The sequence below is a fragment of the Sparus aurata genome, chromosome 7, assembly GCF_900880675.1.
Source record: "Sparus aurata chromosome 7, fSpaAur1.1, whole genome shotgun sequence".
Classification (NCBI taxonomy): Eukaryota; Metazoa; Chordata; class Actinopteri; order Spariformes; family Sparidae; genus Sparus; species Sparus aurata.
This window is the reverse complement of record NC_044193.1, coordinates 9037464-9052578: the sequence shown is the minus strand read 5'-3', so window position 1 is coordinate 9052578 and position 15115 is coordinate 9037464. Positions and strand designations below refer to the sequence as shown.

General features: G+C 39.9%; 2 protein-coding genes across 4 annotated transcripts in view; one reads left to right on the top strand and one right to left on the bottom strand.

The window, feature by feature from the left end:
* Window positions 1-4292, bottom strand: part of eif2d (eukaryotic translation initiation factor 2D) — a 15261-nt gene extending 10969 nt beyond the window's left edge. The window contains exons 1-5 of one of the 2 annotated variants that reach the window (XM_030423296.1): window positions 4162-4292; window positions 1216-1406; window positions 1028-1111; window positions 832-922; window positions 650-757 (exon numbers count right to left, since the gene is read on the bottom strand). In XM_030423296.1, the coding sequence (XP_030279156.1) occupies window positions 650-757; window positions 832-917 (194 nt within the window). In that variant the 5' untranslated portion in view covers window positions 918-922; window positions 1028-1111; window positions 1216-1406; window positions 4162-4292. Of the gene's footprint in view, window positions 1-649; window positions 758-831; window positions 923-1027; window positions 1112-1215; window positions 1407-2223; window positions 2501-4161 lie in introns of those variants that run through there. The other variant, XM_030423295.1, reaches the window with a different exon arrangement.
* Window positions 4040-14037, top strand: LOC115585148 (MAP kinase-activated protein kinase 2-like). Of its 2 annotated transcripts, none has more exons than XM_030423301.1 (10): window positions 4040-4432; window positions 7282-7421; window positions 8132-8196; window positions 8623-8702; window positions 10281-10407; window positions 10856-10931; window positions 11070-11194; window positions 12589-12674; window positions 12772-12849; window positions 13095-14037. In XM_030423301.1, the coding sequence occupies exons 1-10, from the start codon at window positions 4205-4207 to the stop codon at window positions 13233-13235; spliced, it is 1146 nt and encodes a 381-aa protein (XP_030279161.1). In that variant the 5' UTR covers window positions 4040-4204; the 3' UTR covers window positions 13236-14037. The 2 variants fall into 2 exon arrangements, with proteins under 2 accessions (XP_030279161.1, XP_030279160.1); XM_030423300.1 differs by having other exon boundaries at window positions 12769-12849.
* Window positions 14038-15115: the final 1078 nt, after the last annotated feature.

Sequence of the window (15115 nt, the reverse complement as noted above, 5' to 3'; positions counted from 1 at the left end):
TTAAGACAATTTGTTGAAACGAGGCAATGTTGTGAACAGTTTGACGATTTCGGAAAAATGCCTATTTGTTTTTTGTTTTTTTTTCTGAGAATTTGCACTTTTTAAAGATAAATGTTGATATGAACTTTTAAATGTCTGCCTGAACTGTGACGACATTGATGATGGCTGCTACTGATTATCTCTGGGTACTGTTGTTTTTGTCTGCCTGACTGTCTAATCTGATCCATTTGTTCTTTGTTGTACCACAAATACCCTGTCAGAGGACATTAAAGTTTTCTAAGATCTACGTTCTAAGTCTAAATCCCACCAAAAAACATTCACCTGCACATTACTCCATATGAAAATCACAACATGTTTTTTTAAGTTTTTGTACGTGATGTTTGTTGGGGTCTTTACTAAACAAGCATGGTTTCGGACATCTGGAGAGCAAAATTAGCCATTTTACATTCAGACAGAACCAGCCACAAAACTTCTGTTTCCAACTATTTCAATCTCCTGGCCATGGCTTCATAATAAAAGGACAGACATAAGTAGTAGTAAGTAAGTAGTAGACAGTGGAATCGATCTAACTCCTCAAAGAAAACGTCAGACTGTCACTTCAATCAAAAACATTAATTCATAAAAATGCAGAAAGATGGCAGCTGCTCACCAGAGGTTATCCATGTATGTGTGGACAACACACACTCCTCTCCCTTTCATACCCAAACTGCACATCTCTGCAGTGGACACTGCAGCAGTGCCAACTGCAACAGGAGCTCTGCAATCAACATGAGGAACAGTGTCACACTTTAATTTGTGGGGAACATGTCAGTCCAATCTAACATAACTTACCTATTGTTCACCACTGTAACAGCACAGCAGTTGCCCTGTTTCACGTCTGGGAGACCACTTGAAGGCACCACCACACCTGGCAGCATGAGATCTTTCGGGAAACAAAGTATGTGTTACTTAATATCTATCAATATAAATCAATATCAATATCACAGTGTACTGTGTATAACATCAGTCCAGGTTATGAGAAGCTTACCTGCCCCTCCGATTAACTTCTGAAGCACAGGTGTCCATGTCCTAAATGTCGGCAGGAGATTAGGGTAACGCCAAAGCACATACACTGAAAAAGATTAACAACGCACAGCTACAATAATTGACTTAAAGGAGCTGATAATATTTTATCCACTAAATCATGTGACTTCAATTTATTGGCCAGCTTTTCACCTGTAGGATAAAGCCGTTTCTCCAGTTCAAAGAACAGTGGATTTTTGTGAAGAACATAAAGTGTCACAGCATCTCCTTTATGTGCATAAACCTTCACTACATTTAATTCCTCTTTGTTAGGGACCAGCTCAGACACATCATCAGCAGACAGTGACGGAAAAGCTGCAGATATGTCGGCTTTGAGTTTTCTCCTAAAGGAATGAACAAAAAACAAGAGTGTCAATCCTCATGTAGGTAATAACTGCTGTTATAGATTAATATTTTGCACATGCAATATTTTTGAATGCTTTTCGTTTAAAACTATTGTACCTGCACGTTTACACAACTGCTATTTTCAAAGATCCTAATGATACCATAACCCATACTTTCTTTATAATAAACTGTCCTCTGAAATGTCACAGTTGTTTGTGCAAATTTTGTCTAGACTTATTCTTCTGTGGCAGAAAAATAAAGTTTACCCCTGTAAGCGTGATCCTATTCAACTTGGCTGAGCAATTTATGTATAATTACCAGAGGTGACGGACTGACATGTTCAACTGTAACTACACTGTTAAGCATTTAAGATATCAGAAATCCAGCTTTGCAGAATTAATTCATACAGATAACATATTAACTTAAGAACATGAACAACATCTTCTGGCCAAATATGTTTATGTTGTCAGCTAAAAAGCTGTTTTTTTCTGCTCAGTTCAGGACAAGGACTTAATAGAATTTCAGTACAGCACACTACAACTAACGTTAAATATCAATTAAACACTTGTACTGGGGTCTGAATCCACTGGTGTCATGAACAAATATTAAGCTTAACATAAGAATGACTCTAGTTTTGACTTGCTCGAGCCATGTCAGCTGTTATATGTGGGCAGCCCTCTGACTTGTTTTAAGTTGGGCTTTGTGAGTAGTTTTCGTTAAACCGCTACACCAATAATAATGACATTATCTGTAGCTATGAATAAATGGCGACCAGCAAAAGTCTACGTATTGCTGGCAGCGGCATCTCTGACTCACCTGTCTGAGCCTTTGATTGCCGTGTTGGATTTGACACGGAACGGTCTGGCAAACATCTTCTCAGAGAATAAACAACTACTGCGACGAATTCAACATGTCTGCCTCTGAGATAATGTAACCGTTTTCATAATAACAGCCACACAAACTCCAAAACGCCACCACACTGGCGGGATAGCTTAATGATTTCCTTGTATTGGCTTCACAATAATCAGCTGTTCTTCCTCGTCGGGTATGATGGTCCGTGATATATTTAATTCCGACGTGAAACATCACCGCGGGAACACGATTGACAGTTCCGCGGGGGGAGGAGGAGGCACAGGATGCACGATGAGAAAAGAAATGTTGAATTTATTTGTTTGTAATTGTGTTATATCGCCATTCCAGGGCAAGGTCGCTTTCGTGGGAAAACAAGAGGAGAACATTCCTCATTTGGGCATGAGAACTAAGTTGTGTACTTAATTATCCTCGCTTAAATGCACTGTTACTCTTTATAATGCGATATATTATCCCCATCTTATTTTCTTTTATTTTCTGGTAACCCTATTGGTAACATGAAAAGTAGTGTCCAGCAGGGGGTTCACCAGTCAACTGCTCTCATAAATGCAATAGTGGCAGTGAAAATGTCCTTTCTCCTGCTATGTTCATGCTAATGGAGTCGCAAAGAGACATTAAAACACCAGGAATGAAACCAGTTAACAGAGAAAACATGTCTATTGAATTTATGTACCTTACATCAAAGTGGCACATTTTATTTTTCCCAGATGAAGTAGGTCTGTCATGAAACCTGCCAAGACTACCATAGGGTGAGCACTGGAATGAATAAAGTTCCATTGATTGATGGAGTAAATGCTACTTCAGCTTAGAGGGAATGTGAGGTCATGAACCGCAAATCCAGGTGCAGATCAACCATTTTCAAACAGTGCAAACTGTCAGTCCTACACCGTCACCACCATCCATCTGGATAGTCTATATATCTATTCATATGTGCTTCAACCCTGTGGTGACTCTGCTCCTGGAAACAGATTGAGACACTCAGTGGCAAATCAGGGGGTAGAATCCTACCCCCTACAAAGTGGTTAGTGTTTTCGTATGTGCACATTTACGTAGTTATAGACTAGTATGTCATTCTTTATTTTAAAATAGTTATTGTGTTGGTAATTTAATTCTAACTAAATGTGACTGTAATCTAAATACATATTTTTTCTGTAACTTTAAATGAATACAGATACATTTTTTGTATCCTCATTACATAAGCCCCGGTACATGTGTTCCATTACTCCCCCAAGCCTGCCCGTACGTTTGAGTTAAACATGACATTTCTTAATTATATTTTCAAAGGACATGCTAAGTCTTGTTTGTATTCGCCCAGTCAGTTTGGTCAGATAGCAGTTCTTGTTTGTCACATCTAAAAATCAAAGTTTTGGTCTTTACTGTTGATTTATTTTTCAAAACAATTGCCTGGCTTGATGGCCCCGCCTCCTCTATGGCCATCAGCCAATCATGAGTTGGTGTATGGATGGCAGGTGGGTAGTGGTGCCCTCGAGCGCTCCCCCCCCCCCCCCCCCCCCCCCTTTACACACGCACCACTGTTGGATGCTGCTTTAAACGTCGTCATTTCAGTCCGGAAGCTTGGTCATGTGTCATCTATTGCTGACTATTTAATGTGTGTGTCATTTTAATGTGACATTAACTGATACCACACGGTGTGAGCTCCCGGGCCAAGTTATTAAAAACCTTCTGGCAGTCTGACAGGGTGAGAGTGGACTTCCTGGACAAGTCACCCGGCCGGTACAGCTGCTTGTGGAGGACTTTGAGTGAGACCCGTCTTGCTATCTTGGGCTAGCGGTGGGCTAATATCAACACAAGGACAAAATGAGCTAGGTGTTAGCTAAGACGGTTAACTAGCTACCACTGGCGGTGAGAGGACGAGAAACGCACCTGTTGGACTGTCATCACTCCTCATGTGTTGCCGATAGTTAACATGTCGAATCCGCACCAGCCGGCTGTCCCGATCCAACAGCAGCCAAATCTGAACTCTGCTCCTTTCCCTCAGTGTTTTCTCAAACCCTTCAACAACAAACCTCTGCAAATCAAAAGGAATGTCATTACAGACGATTACAGTGTAACAAGTCAGGTGCTCGGGATGGGGATAAATGGCAGAGTGTTGGAGTGTTTCCACAAAGACAATGGAGAAAAGTTTGCACTCAAGGTAAACACATTGTCATCTTGATCTCACTGAGTTTCCTGTCACTGTTGTATAATGACATATATTTACAGAAAAAAAAATACTTCCGAGCAGGTCATATCAATAACTGTATTGAGATAAATGACCCATTTCTTTGCTACCAAGATGATTTTCCATTAATTGTTTTTTTATTCTGGTCGTTAAATGCCAAAGTCCATGGGCTGCTTGTGTGTAGAAACTTGCACCACCAGGTTATAATTTCATATTTGTGAGCATGTTGTCTGTAGCCTAGTATTTACTGGATTAACTGTAGAATTGTGGGTTTCGCCCTACTTCTAGTGACGGTGATGGATATCTGATTGATTGCGAGACATGCTATGTTTGAGTGATATCAGATGGATGTTTTCGTATGTGCTCTCAGGATGAGTCAGACACTTGACACAGTCAAAGTTATACGCAGACTACACTACAAATACTCATGCATGTATATATCACAAACAGTCAGTCCGTGACCAGATGTGGTCTGACTTTGCAGGAAACTATTATGACCACAAATTATTACTGGTCTGTGGAATTTGGTTTGAAATGGTTCTCTTGTCTGCTCTGATTTCATCCCTACTGAGTACAAGGAACCCAAAAAAGAAGGAAGGGTCATTACATCACTTAATCTTACTTTGGCTCCAGGCCATGTTATCAACTGTATTAATGTCTGAAGGAGATGCTGGGTGAAAACACACCCCCTTGGATGTTCCAACCCCAGCCGTGTCAGCCATATAGGAGTTTGTAGGAGGTACTTGGAGAAACATACTTAAACCCAACATAAATAGTAGCAACACAGCTTGGATTAGCAAAATAATGTTCTAAATGTATCCATTTATACTCACAAACCCAAAACTCTGTTTGTTGCTGCTGTCTCTCTGTTGCTCCAGTTACTTGTTATCTGTATAATCTTAATAGAATATATATTTTTCATGGTTTGTGTGGAGTAAACAGGATCAAAGCCTGGCTGCTAACAACCTTGGTGCTGTATTGTCATACTCCGAGAATTATTCAGAAAAAATTTAAGCTGAGCTCTGAGATGAAAGGTAACAGATGCTCCTCTATTGTCTTTGATATCAGAAAATCTGCTTTTCACACACTTTTTACTAGTTCCTCTCCTCCGGACACCATGTGTCCTTCTTTTTAGATTCAGCTGGTATGGAGATAAATGATAACATTGCTTCACAACATTCCTCAGGGATGGATTGGTCACTCCTAAGGTGTGTGTGATGCATATTGAACTGTGAGTACCTGCTCTGATTTGTGCATGTGCACTGACAGGCAGTATTTAGAGTAAGGACTGAAAGTTCAAAAGCTGGGGTCGCTGTTGGCATCAGATGAGAGTTGTAGATGTTTTCTCATGGAAACATGTAATTTTCTGGTGTTTAGGTGATTATACACAAAAGGCCGCTTCGTCAGGCTCTAATTTTCTGTTCAAGAGTTGGTAAATTATGTTTTGTCCAGTGGCTCTGGCCTGTCATGTTGAAGAGTGTGTTTTGAAAGAGTGTTGACTTTTCCAATCCAAATGCTACCAGCCAGAAAGAGAGAGGGGAACATGCCTGTGTCTAAAAGTAGCCTCATGCTGGAGGCCTCAGATGACTGAGAGATTATGACGTCTGCTTTGGTACAGCAGGACAAGGTGTCATGCACATAGGACACTCTCAGCTTTTATTAGACAGTGATGATGTTTTGATATGTGTAAACAGAGTGGACCAACTACCAAATGACCAATCTTTTTCACAAACTTTGTGTAATACACGTATGTGTCACTGTTGTCTATAAAGGTGTATGGTCTTTCTATCCAAAAGGAAAAAAACACAGCTAGTTGTTTTTTCTTTTTTTTAAGACATCCCAAATTTATAGGCTGAATTTGACTTAAAAGAGAGACAAGAAGTTAGAACCAGTGTCCAAAGCATATTTATGATATTTAAAGTGGCAGTTAACTTCCTCTTATCTATTGTACTATTTATCCATCTAGATTGTTTTGGTGTGAGTTGCAGAGTTTTGCGGATATTATGCATAGACATTTCTGCCTTTTCTTCAATATTATGGAACTAGACTGCACCACAAACTTTAGAGCCAAAAAACAATTTCCCAGAAATCACGACTCAAAATAATCAGCACACCTTGTTGTGATCAAATTCCTGTCGAAACCCGCCAACCGATATCACCACGCAGAAGTAGAAATGCATCTTCTCACGGATGAGAGGCTTGTGTGGAATTGATGTTGCCATCATCCAAATGACGATAGCTGTCACTCACCATAACATCACGATTTAAACCCCTCCACCCCCCTTGCCAGAAAGCACAAAAGAAAACACTGTGTCGTCTAAGAGCTGCCATAAAGTAGGAGTTGAGGAAGAGAATATTGTGTGTGTGTGTGTGTGTGTGTGTGTGTGTGTGTTTAATTAAACCAGCTAAGTTAGATGAACCCAAGACTTGGTTACATTGGTGGCAGCACAGTTATTTTCTGCAGGAGTATCCTGAGCTGTACCACCAAACTACAGAGACAGACAACTCTTGAGGCTGTGAGGCTTCTAAACTCACTCAACTGTGAATAGTTTATTTATTTGACTTGAGTGTTTTGTTCTTGTTTGTGCGTGTGTGTATTTTAGGGATTACAACAGAAATGTCAGACAGATTAATCTTGAAAGTTTCCTGTCTGATTCTGTCAGCTTAAGTCAGCCACCATCCTCCTCCATTCACCCTGTTATATCATGCTTCAAATAAATCTTTACACTGAACCTCCTAAAACTAACACATATGAATGCCTTTGAAAGTAAAATATCATCCTGCTTTCTGACTTGTTCATTCCTCTGCTGTTTTTGTGCCAGATGTTGCAGGATTGCCCAGAAGCTAGACGGGAGGTAGAGCTCCATTGGAGGGTGTCATCTTGCTCCCACATTGTTCCCATTATTGATGTTTATGAGAATCTCTACCAGGGCAGGAAGTGTCTCCTCGTTGTAATGGAGTGGTGTGTTCTTCTACAGACACCCAGAAACACACACACACACACATACAAACACACACACACAGAAATTAAAGCTAATGGTGTATTTGTGGTCCGTAAAAGTGGTCGCATGTGGTGACAAAAGTAGATTTCCTGGCCTTGAAATTGTTAATCAAAATGGGTCCTAGGAGTTGTGGCTTGTATTAGATGTATTAGTGCTGCATGCTGGTAGAGCCAGCCTTCAGTTAATGCACACCAACTGAGGTGAGTAGTTTCCAGAACACCTCAAGGCGATCGTAATGAAAAGCAGGCAAAAGCTGCTTTGTCTAGAATATAATAAGCAAGGCGCCTATCTGATCAACAGCCACTTCAAACACTGCAAAAGAATAGAAAAATGTTCTTAATTCTTGATATGTAATCATGAATATAATGTCCTAATTGCAAAAATCCTATGGCTGAACCAGAGATGTGACTAATAATGGTATTTAATATTGAGTCGCTGTATGTGTGGAATGTTTCCGGCAGTAATAGATTTTCATTAAGACCTTTTTACCACATTTGCTATTTTATTGTAGTTTTTGTCTCACTTTTTGACCTAGCAGCGGGATAAAAAAAAGTGCAGTGCAACTCTTACATTTAATGAGAAATGAATTTTATTGAAGAGTCAGGGGCCTACTGTAAATTACACATTAATTATACGGTACTCCTGTCTGTTGTACTGTTTTTGTTTGCAGCATGGATGGAGGTGAATTATTCAGTCATATCCAAGACAGAGGGAATCATGCATTTACAGAAACAGGTAAAGAGGTTATAATTTCTCAAGCAAGATTCCATTTCAGTTTTGCTCACTGGTGGTAACAGTAAGTATGGTTAAATATTCAGCGGTTTAAGTCCCAGGATTCTGGGGACAGTAAACAAAACTTTATTCACAGTCAGACCAACAAACTTGTTGTCTGCATTATTCCAAACTGATCTACTGTGTTCCATTGAATATAGGTCAACAGGATTGCCATCATTTAGAAGCAGGGTTTGATAAAATTGTGAGTCGTATAGATTACATCGATGAATTGTGTACTGTGAATTCTTTATGTATTTGGAGGCAATTTGAATCTTGCCCAATAATGGTGGATTTTATGACGATGTGCTGCTGAATGTATAGTTTAATCAGCATTTGTCTGTCTGATCTACATGTTGTGAATTTCATTTTGTTCCCCTTTTTACCCAGAGGCCTCTGACATTATGAGAAGTATAGGAGAAGCCATACATTTCTTGCATACCATCAACATTGCTCACAGAGACATTAAGGTAATACCTCACTTCATATATTTGTAATGGACAACAAAACTTGCAACAGTGGACTGCTTTAATGGAAGTTAACATGAGTGCGTCCTTTAAGAAAAGCAGCGCTGTTGTGTTTTACTTGCAATTTAATTTCCTGTGATCATTAAAAGAGCCCATATTTAATGCCAAGTAGCACAGCCACGAGAAAATAAGATCTAAAATGTATAAATGTCCTCCAGATCTTTGTACATGTGAAAGTCAAATTGTTTACATATGTAGAGTGAGCACACAATGAATGGCTGTTTTAATCTGCTTATTGGACGGCTTCTAATGGCAACAACACTGGAAGTTTTTTCTTAGAAGTTGGTAAAAGTTTTATAAGGTCACTGAGCATCGCTCTGTACCTTATTAGCTGAGGTTTTACAAATAAGAAATTGTTGTATTAGAAGGGACAAATGTATATTTTACAAAATTGGGAAATGTATTGTATTTAATTACATTATCGTATGATACTTGGTAGAATTATTGTAGTGTAGATTAATTACATTGATGGTCCACTATGCATAATGTCATCTGAGTGGAGTCACCAAATAAAATATAAAAGATTATTTCTACGGTATACATTAGCTGATAGTTAAATGAGACATTTTATGCTCATTTTCAGGTTCATCACTTTATTTTGGGTAACTTTAAAGGAGAACTTCGGTCGATTTAAACATGCAGCTTCATTGCTCAAGCTACCCTTGACTTGCCAGTACCGAAGACGCGAACAAATTTGGTCCAACCATTACAGAGCTCCGTGAACGGAGAATTAGCATTGAACGCTAACAGCATGGGGTCAGAACTTTGCACTGTGTTTTAAGCATCTTAACATGCTCCACATCTCACACCAAAAGTTATGCAACATCAGCAGACACCTTACAACACAGCACTGTAGCGTGTATGACTCAAAATGAATAAAAAAAGTAGTTAAAATAGTGTGTTTGTGCAAGGAGCTACTTACCTGTTTGTTGACATCCGCGTCTCCCGGTAGCTAGACCAAACTAGTATATCCATCGAGTGTGCACTTAACAGGCTTAACAGGCTATTGTAAGGCTCATGGCTCATGACAGGTTGTAACATGGACATGTACATTATGAACATAAACACGAAAATGCTGGATTACGTTTCCGTCTCCGCCAGTGAGGGAGTAAGTGCACGCTTGACGGATTGACTAGTTTGGTCTAGCTACCGGAAGACACGGATGTCAACAAACAGGTAAGTAGCTGCTAAGAATAGGTTTACATACCTCAGTCTTTTTATTCTGTCCAGTGCTGCAGCTCTGTATTCCCCCTCTGTCTGAAAGGCTCTGTTTTAGCACCTGTCTCTTTAAGGACTAAACTGGGGATATAATGGTTACAAGGCATGCCACCTACATATAAAGTATAAAATAAGTTATTGTTGGAATAAAAATGGAAAGTTATCCCACCTCCTCAGCTTCATTAGCAGGCTTCTGTACCTACTGACGTCTTCTCAAATGTTTGATTTATAACTCAATTAGTGAATCGTTTTGTTTATCAAAATTTCTCCAGATGCCACTTTTTCTCACTTCATCTCTTCCAGCCAGAGAACCTTCTGTACACCTCCAAAAGGCCAGATGCCCTCCTCAAGCTGACAGATTTTGGGTTTGCCAAAGAAATCACCACATTAAACTCTTTGGCAACACCCTGTTTTACCCCTTACTATGTTGGTAAGAATCATTTGATCCCAAAAATAATTATCAGGCTAAAAATAGACTTCAGGATTGCGTTCAAAGTTTTTTGTGTCTGCAAGACAAATATATTTGGGGACTCTTAATTCTTTGTGTGGTAATTACCAGAGATTAAATCATCATAATTATGCCATGTGCTTCTTAAAACTTCATTTCACTTAGTCTTTTTGTTGCAGGCATTTCCTGAGTGCATTTAACATAAATCTGCAGGCAGTCTACCTCCTGTATGGTGGCTGTATTGATGTGGACTTTGAGGTTACTGTAAATTTTGTGAATTGGTTGGAAAATACTGCATACCCTGCTTTAATGACCTGATTTATTCCCCTTTCCTGTCATCTGTGTTTTATGTAGAATTATCAAAGGCATTGAATGTGAAACAGAAATGAGTTTTGCAGTCCAATAATTATTTCTCTTGACACTGCATCAGCTCCAGAGGTTCTTGGTCCAGAGAAGTATGACAGATCTTGCGACATGTGGTCTCTGGGTGTCATCATGTATATCCTGTAAGTCATTCAGCATGATGTGTTGTACTTTTAGGAATTTTTCTATTTTTCATCTTGCAATGACACACAGTGTGTCTTAATTAGCCCTCTTAATTTTATAATCTTGTCATCAAGCTTTTTCTTCTGTATTACGTACAGACTTTGTGGATATCCTCCCTTTTTCTCGCATCATGGCCTGGCAATATCCCCAGGAATGAAAAGAAGGATCCTTAACGGACAATACGAGTTCCCTAACCCAGAGTGGTCGGATGTGTCTGAGGAAGGTGAGATGGGTCTGAAATTGAAATGAGTGTGTTATCAGATTGCAAATTTGTAAACGCTTGCCTTTTAATTTGTTTTACTTTTCATGTATGCATGTATAGCATTGCACTGGTTCCCTGGACAAAAACCCTGTAGGAGTTTTCAGTTGGATTTTGGATTGTTGGTTTGGCCAACACAAGTTGATTATACTCAATTGCCAAACGTTCGCGTGAGTGTCTTACTACACATTACAACCATGTTTTCTATAAACTGATCAATATACAAGTTGTAAAGTTAGAGTCAGAATAATTTGCAAGTTAAGTCCACCTGTAAAGACCGACTAGTGAGTAGAAGACTCTCCGTGTTCGGGAGGGATGAACTTTAATGTCCCTGACAACTTCCGTAGTGTCATTTAGCCACTTGTTAGCAGCCAAAGTTTTTAAGCACTTTAGAATTCACTTGTATAGACATAAAATGTGGGAAACCGGTGGATTGCCTACTCTGGGTGGGGAATGAGTCCTTGCCCCAAGTGAAGGAGTTCAAGTACCTCTGGGTTTTGTTCATGAGTGAGGTGTTGCATGCGCTTCACCGCACGGTTGTGACGAAAAGGGAGCTGAGCCGGAACGCAAAGCTTTCGATATAGGGTGAGAAGCTCAGCCATCCGGGAGGGACTCGGAGTAGAGCCGCTGCTCCTCTGCGTGGAAAGGAGCCAGTTGAGGTGGTTCGGGCATCTGATGAGGATGCCACCAGGGCGCCTTCCTAGGGAGTTGTTCCTGGCACGTCCAACTGGGAGGAGACCTAGGGGGGAGACCCAGCACCAGGTGGAGGGATTATATCTCTGCTCTGGCCTGGGAGCACCTGGGGATTCCCCAGTCAGAGTTAGCCGATGTGGCCAGGAAAAGAGAAGTCTGGGGCTTGCTACTGAAGATGCTGCCCCCGCGACCCGATTTTGGATAAGCGGTTGTCAATGGATGGATGGACATATAATGATGTATTTTATTTTATGTTGTAGATCACTATCTTAAGACTGTGGTAACCACAAGCCTTATTTAAAACATTTATCCAAAAACTAATTTCAAAAACTCATTGACTTTGAGACAAGGGAACCAGAAGTGCTAACATGCTGACTGATTTCCGGGTTTTAGGACTCATTACTACACTACTCCACTCATGTCACAGTGTTATTATTTGGCTTCAATAAGAGGCACAGCTGCAATGCAATAATTGTTAAATGTCAGTCTTCTTTATGCATTGTGATGCATTACTGAAGCATTCTGATCTCTCATTTTTCATTTAATGTTTGTACATGAATTGAGATTGCTACAATTTTAAGGCTAAAACCGCTCAACATGATTGCGGCAACTGTAATGACTTACAAAGACCATGAAGGTAATGATTTGCTGATTTTCCATTTCAGCTAAACGGCTGATCTGCGACTTACTGAAAACTGAGCCAACCCAAAGAATGAGCATCAATGAGTTCATAAACCATCCCTGGATTAATGTAAGCAGCACCCTGTAGGCTTGAATCTGTTTGAAAGATGTCCTTTGAAATTTAGTGAACACTTCCACATATCAATATTCTCCCACCACTGCAGCAGTCAGTCGAAGTGCCACAAACGCCTCTTCACACCAGTCGGGTGCTACAGGAGGAACAAGACGTCTGGGAGAAGGTTAAAGTAAGTGTCGGAGCTGTTCGTTTGTGTTACTTTGTAGCTGCTTGATTTGCTTTGAGCCTTAGAGAAATTAGGATTGGGTTGAGCATGGGTTTGTTTTTGATTTGTTTTTTATTTGTTTTTGATTATTTTAATGTTTTTTGCTCATATTGTGTGCATTTCTGACTGTCACTGAACAATGACATCCAAGTAGTTAAAACTGGATGTGCTCATTGTGCATACTATTTCCGTCTTGGTTGTGTTATTAGGAGGAAATGACAAACGCCCTGCAAACAATGAGAGTGGACTATGATCAAATTAAAATCAAAACTATCGAAGACTCGACAAATCCTCTCCTCTTGAAGAGAAGAAAGAAGACAAAAAATGCAACCACACAACCTCCAGGCTAGTGAAATGAAGACTTTTTAAGAGGTATTCAGTTTCACACAAACACATGCACACGCATGTAGAAATATAGCTTTCAAGAAGAGTTTTGTACCATAAGTGACTCTAAAACAAGATTTTAAAGTGTGTTTTTATCAGTTTGTATTTCTTTTTCTTAATGTGCAATTGTTTTTATTTTCAAACATGAAATGCAGCCAGCTAAGCTTTTTTGTAATTGTGCCTTTTAGGGCTTTTTTTATGCATTGAACAGAACTATGTATGTACCCGAAGATTATTCATTAATGTACTGCATGTGTGCATAATATGTCAGTATATTCTGATGTACATACTGAGTGAGTCAAATGCGAGAGCTTTTTTGGCCTCAGCATACAGACGTTTTGTGTTGTTTTCTGTCTCTTAAGTTTTTCTGGTATTTAGACGGGCTCCATGGTTTTCTATTGACTGACCATTACCATACACCACAACTTTTGTTTTGTATGATGTGATGTCAAAAGTACGTTTTCTTTACCACATAATAGAAGTTTTCTAGCCACATACTTGCTGTGCCTATGAGAAGGGTGTTAATTGCATTTGCTTAAGGAAGCTGTGCTGCTAACTGTACAATTCATGCTTCTGTAGCATTTATTTTCTCCAAAGTAATTTCTCCAGTTATATGAAAGTAGTGCATGAGATCTGGTGTGTCAAAGGTACAGAAATAAAAGAGGACAGCGGAAATCTTTTTGATCTGTGGTTAGGAAATGTACGGTGGAAAATGGTGCACATCCTTTCTGTCCCTTACTCTGGATTAAATTTCCTTAGATTCTCTGATTTTGTGTGTTGTTTTATCAGTTAGCTGTTCACTGATGGCCAAAAGTCAAATCAGTTTCCAGCTGCTCAGTTGTTTGTTCATCATTTTGGTGGCATGTTACCACAAATCATATTTGCTTTAATTAAGTGTGCCGTGAGAAATTAAGTGGACAGAAGTTTTCACTTTGGACAACAGCTGTAAATTTTGGTCCAGGGCTCCTCCATCATCCATCATACACTGGTGTATCTGCCCTAGAGCTAATGCTGAGTTAACAATATAGCCTGATTTTCCACTGACTGACAGCTTTTGGAAATCAACACCAAAAACGCACAGATCAGAGGCAAATCTGCATTCACTCAGTGCTCTGAAAACTTTGCTTGACCGGTATGCGTGAACTGTTCAAAGATGCAGTCCAGAATTTGCTGATGACTTGCAGACAAATGGAAGATATCAAACAGGCCAAATATCCGGTTTGGACTTGTCAGGTGGGCAATGCCAGAAGCTACAGCCAGTGAGAGCAGATATGGGCTCAGAGAGGAGAGGAGCCGATTTTCTTTTCTCAACGTTGACTGCTCGCACATTGTATTGCTTAATTTCCTGTTTTGCTTCTTGCATGTGTTTTTAAGACAAAACATCATTGGGAAACCAAGATTCCTCCTGGTGAAAGTTTTTGTGATGTGTGCCTCCCTGTTAGGCTTGCCATAATGCCGGTGTTCCCAGTTTTACACGGTGGTCGAGCATACACCAATTACATTACTTACCCACTGCCGTTCCACTCATTTTAAAAAGTAAATATTTGTCAGACGACGGATGCTACAATTATACTCGCAGCAGCAAATGTGTCTTCTGTTCCTGCAGCGGGGCCAGCAGCAAGGTTGCAGCACGGGAAACAAGAGTCACATTTAACTTACCACGTGAAGCATGTAACGACAGTTGACTGAGAACAATGGTGAGGATTTGTTGACAAATCGAAAAACAAAAGCTCCTATCTGGCAGTGTTTCAGATTGAAAACCAGATGCTAATAGGTAATCTGGTAACGTTGATAAGGGAAAAGAAGTTTGTTACCTACCTGGGAAGTTGGAGGCATGCAGCCTGAT